Source organism: Podarcis melisellensis, assembly GCF_964234715.1.
Source record: "Podarcis melisellensis genome assembly, chromosome: 12".
In the NCBI taxonomy this organism is placed as follows: domain Eukaryota; kingdom Metazoa; phylum Chordata; class Lepidosauria; order Squamata; family Lacertidae; genus Podarcis; species Podarcis melisellensis.
In genome coordinates this window covers 40,339,013-40,344,360 of record NC_138544.1, presented here as the reverse complement: position 1 = coordinate 40,344,360, position 5,348 = coordinate 40,339,013, and the positions used below count along the sequence as shown (strand labels likewise).

General features: G+C 43.7%; 1 protein-coding gene across 1 annotated transcript; it reads left to right on the top strand.

Moving 5' to 3' along the window:
- Window positions 1-634: 634 nt before the first annotated feature.
- On the top strand, window positions 635-3,091 carry LOC309353920 (uncharacterized protein). Its single transcript, XM_081883536.1, has 2 exons — window positions 635-705; window positions 1,115-3,091. The coding sequence occupies exon 2, from the start codon at window positions 1,995-1,997 to the stop codon at window positions 3,003-3,005; it is 1,011 nt and encodes a 336-aa protein (XP_081739662.1). The 5' UTR covers window positions 635-705; window positions 1,115-1,994; the 3' UTR covers window positions 3,006-3,091.
- The last annotated feature ends 2,257 nt before the right edge of the window (window positions 3,092-5,348 follow it).

Here is a 5,348-nt window from a genome sequence, read left to right as displayed (position 1 = left end):
TTCTTCTGTGTCTTGGTTTTTGGGGGGTGTTTCTTTTTGGATTAGCTTCGTAACCCTGTTTTGCTGGTATCCATTGGCAATTAACACATTTGAGAGATTCTGTAACTCAGTTGTCAAGTGGTCTTTGTCAGCCAGGCGTTTGGTTCTGGAGATGAGAGTCTTGGCTACGGAGTTTATTTGTGCAGGGTGGTGGTGTGATTGTGCATGTAAGTAGCGGTTGGTGTGTGTTTTTTTCCGGTAGATAGTGTGTCCTAGGGAGCCATCAGGTTTTTTGTAGATTAGGACGTCAAGGAAGGGAAGTTGGTTGTTGGCTTCTATTTCCATAGTGAATTGTATTTTGGGGTGTAGGCTGTTGAGATGTGTGAGGAAGCTATCCAGTTTTTCCTTCCCGTGTGGCCAAATTACAAAGGTGTCGTCAACATATCTGAGCCAAAGTTTGGGTTTGTGTTCTGACTTGTCTAAAGCATTGGTTTCAAAGTGTTCCATGTACAGGTTTGCGATGACCGGTGAGAGGGGTGATCCCATAGGTGCTCCTTCTATCTGTTTGTATCTTTGTCCATTGTGGATGAAGTACGTGTTGGTTAGGCAGTGGTTGGTCAGGTCCAAGATGTATTCGGGGGGATTGTATTTGTTTTGAATGGCTGTCAAGGCTTCATTAATGGGCACTTGTGTGAAGAGAGATACAACATCGAAGCTCACAAGTAGGTCATTAGGATGTAGGTTTTGCTTCTTTATTGTTTCTATGAACTGGAAGGAGTTTGGAACGTGTGAAGAGATGGATTCTGCATAGGGCTGAAGTTGCTTGGCGAGAAATTTAGCGAGATTTTGTAGAGGTGAGCCTATGGAGCTGACTATTGGTCTGAGTGGTGTTCCTTCTTTGTGTATCTTGGGGAGGCCGTAGAGTTTGGGGCATCTGGATGATTTTTCTCTGGGGATGATTCTTAGCTGGATTTCTTCACTGATAGGAGAGGCTTTTATTTTGGATTTGGTGGTTTTTTCCAGATAGGTGGTGGGATCTGTTTTTATAGGTTGGTAGGTAGGATCTTGGAGTAGATTTGATAGTTTTGCTTGGTAGTCCGATGTGTTCATCACAACAGTGGCATTACCTTTGTAGGAACACCACTCAGACCAATAGTCAGCTCCATAGGCTCACCTCTACAAAATCTCGCTAAATTTCTCGCCAAGCAACTTCAGCCCTATGCAGAATCCATCTCTTCACACGTTCCAAACTCCTTCCAGTTCATAGAAACAATAAAGAAGCAAAACCTACATCCTAATGACCTACTTGTGAGCTTCGATGTTGTATCTCTCTTCACACAAGTGCCCATTAATGAAGCCTTGACAGCCATTCAAAACAAATACAATCCCCCCGAATACATCTTGGACCTGACCAACCACTGCCTAACCAACACGTACTTCATCCACAATGGACAAAGATACAAACAGATAGAAGGAGCACCTATGGGATCACCCCTCTCACCGGTCATCGCAAACCTGTACATGGAACACTTTGAAACCAATGCTTTAGACAAGTCAGAACACAAACCCAAACTTTGGCTCAGATATGTTGACGACACCTTTGTAATTTGGCCACACGGGAAGGAAAAACTGGATAGCTTCCTCACACATCTCAACAGCCTACACCCCAAAATACAATTCACTATGGAAATAGAAGCCAACAACCAACTTCCCTTCCTTGACGTCCTAATCTACAAAAAACCTGATGGCTCCCTAGGACACACTATCTACCGAAAAAAACACACACCAACCGCTACTTACATGCACAATCACACCACCACCCTGCACAAATAAACTCCGTAGCCAAGACTCTCATCTCCAGAACCAAACGCCTGGCTGACAAAGACCACTTGACAACTGAGTTACAGAATCTCTCAAATGTGTTAATTGCCAATGGATACCAGCAAAACAGGGTTACGAAGCTAATCCAAAAAGAAACACCCCCCAAAAACCAAGACACAGAAGAAAACAATGGCATGGCCCTCCTTCCTTATATCAAGGGCACTACAGATAAAATTAGCAAAATCCTCCATAAACACAATATCAAAACAGCCTTTTGCACCAACCAAAAAATAGCCAATATCCTCAGAAACCCCAAGGATAAAATCCAGTTGGAAAACCAAGGGGTCTATGAAATACCCTGCAAAGTCTGCCCAGCCACGTACATTGGACAAACAAACAGACGAATAAATGCACGTATCGCAGAACACAAGAATGCCGTCAAAAAAGAAGAAAAAACTTCCTCTCTTTTCCAACACATGAAAGAAACAGGACACGAAATTAATTTTGCAGATTCCAAATTGCTCTTTAACATGGAACATCACCACAAGAGAATAATCATGGAAGCCATCGAGATAGAGAAACACCCTCACAACATGAACAAGCGTGACGACACATCCCGCTTGCCAGACATCTGGAAATTAGCCCTCCCCACAAAAACTGACACCAGATCCAGAGGCACACAGAACGCCATCACCAATCAACCACACCAGACCCAAACCCAGACCCTCTCCACAGATAAATTACAGACACCATCCAGTAGCCAAACCATGGTGGCACCTCCGGATGCTGCACCCCCCTGCAATCCCTACACAGATCTGGCTGACACAGGCCACAAAACCACAGCTCGCCCCTATACACGAAGCCAAGCCAGAGCACAACTAAGTGCAGTACAGCCATCTTCTCAGAAAAACTCTTCACAAAGCTCAAGAGGTCAAGACACAAAGACTTTAGCAACTAATCCACACCTAATGACCCACCTAAGTGGTACTCAGGATATCACTCAAGAAATCACTCAAGATATCCCTCAAGTAATTAAGGAACAAAAGAAGAAAAGGCACACTAGCCTGGGAACTTCCTCTCTGCCCAGAACATTGGAGGCTATACACCACACCCCCTCAACAGTATTTATAGGAACTCAAACACTGAGATCCTGCTCTGTTCCAGTAACAAGAAGCCGAAAGCACCAGCCTGAAGATGACGAGTGAGACCTCGTCGAAACGTCGCCTAGACACCCCAACTTTTACACGGGAAGACACCCGAGGACACCAAAACCTGCATTCCTGTACCCGTGAAAATCTACGAAAGCATATATATATATATATATATATATATATATATATATATATATTGCACTCTCATGTTCATCCCCATTGAACTATCTTGTCGTGTGAATGATTCCACATGAAATAAGCCATGGGTACAAGAAACTAGAATTTGTCAGACTGGAGCAATCTTTGAAGCTAGAAAGTATGCGTCTGAAATTCCTTGGAAGGTATGTTTCTAGGAATATCAGCAGATGTACCATCAGAAATAGGGAAGCGGGTGGCACTGTGGGTTAAACCACAGAGCCCAGGGCTTGCCGATCAGAAGGTCAGCGGTTTGAATCTCCGTGACGGGGTGAGCTCCCGTTGCTCAGTCCCTGCTCCTGCCAACCTAGCAGTTTGAAAGCACATCAAAGTGTATGTAGATAAATAGGTACTGCTCCGGCAGGAAGGTAAACGGCATTTCCGTGTGCTGCTCTGGTTCACCAGAAGTGGCTTAGTCATGCTGGCCACATGACCCGGAAGCTGTACGCCAGCTCCCTCAGCCAATAAAGCGAGATAAGCGCCGCAACCCCAGAGTCGGTCACGACTGGACCTAATGGTCAGGGGTACCTTTACCATCAGAAATGTGAAGGTGCCTACAGAGTTAGTTTAAAGGGAACGTTTTCTTGGAAACATCACCAAGGTGTGAGAACAAAACTTAAAAACTAAATAAGTCAACAAACTAATGTTTCAAGGGTGGTCAACAATCCTAACTATTCGGAATGACTATCAGTTTTTTACAGCTGAGTATTTGGTGCCATCGTGTGGCCAATTTAATTTTACATATCTGAGAGAATGGGTTTAATACAACTCCTGCCACCACACATCACTAACCACTGGCCATGCTGGCAGGAGCGGATGAGAATCTGAGTCCACCAACATCGGTGGGGGGGTACAGGTCCCCCATCCCAGCTGTAAGGCATGAGCTAACAGATGAGGCGATTCCTTAAGAAGAAACCTTATACTGTATATGACTTGCATCCCAAAGCCAGACACATTTCAAAACAATCCCTTTTAAATACATACACAAGATAGCTTTAAGCACATACAATTTCCTTCTCCAAGGAGCGTCAAATCTCCCTCTCTTGAGATATGTCTGTTCTTCATGTTACAAGGTGAAATTGCTAATAATTGCTCTGGGCTACAACCAAAGCATTAGATAAAGAGGTCAGAAGAGAGTACAGCATGCTAGTTTATGTCACTACCTGCTATTTGAATAGAGACTGAAGCAGTGTTGGTACAGCATCTTCACTTGTGAATCGAAACTACCGGTAGTCTTTCTTGCATCGAATGCACACCGACAATACAATCATTTTGGTGAATGAAAATACAACTCTTAGTTCTTTGCCAGATTTATTCATAACAAGAGAGTAAGTATTTGCTTATGGTGAACTAAATGTTCAGATTTATAATGACGAGGAACTAAAAAACTGAGCAGATTTAACGGGGCAGCTACTTCCACAGCCATGGGATGATTGGAATTGCTACTGGAACCATGTTACAGTGGTACCTCGGGTTACAGATGCTTCAGGTTACAGACTCCACTAACCCAGAAATAGTACTTCGGGTTAAGAACATTGCTTCAGGGTGAGAAGAGAAATCACAGGGCGGCGGCACGGCAGCAGTGGGAGGCCCCATTAGCTAAAGTGGTGTCTCACGTTAAGAACAGACCTCCAGAATGAATTAAGTTCTTAACCTGAGGTACCACTGTACTTATTTCCTTGCTGCTCATCCCCAATCCTCTTTGCTCTCTGTGGGTAACATTTGCTATTGCATCTGCTATTGTCAAGTGCTACTGGTTTCATGTCCCTTTGGCATGAGAATCTTGACTCCATATCCATGCTCAACCTTGTTGATCCATGATAACCTTGTTGTCTGTCAAAGGTAGCCCCACGTAGGGTGCATTGCAGTAGTCCAAGTAGGCAGCTGTTCCACCATTGCGAGCATCCTTGCGCTGTAAATGTCATCCATATCTTTAGAACCATTTTGAAGAGAATGTTTCTAGTTAATTTTTTTGGGTCTCATCGTGGTCTCATTTTTATTCCTCTGTTTTTAACATTCTTTGGGTTTTGTGGTGGGATTTTCAGACAGACAGAACCAAAACAATAGCAAGGGCATTGAAAATTCACCCAGTGTTTAAGGCAAAAACTGTTTATATGCAAACATGATTGAGGAACTTGGCTTTTAGAAGACAACATTATGCAACTACCTAGTGTCAATACAGGAAGGTACACCAAAGCTACC

What these genes read in the sequence shown, in the direction of transcription:
- LOC309353920 (XM_081883536.1), top strand. Translation starts at nt 1,995, where the DNA reads ATGGCCCTCCTTCCTTATATCAAGGGCACTACAGATAAAATTAGCAAA.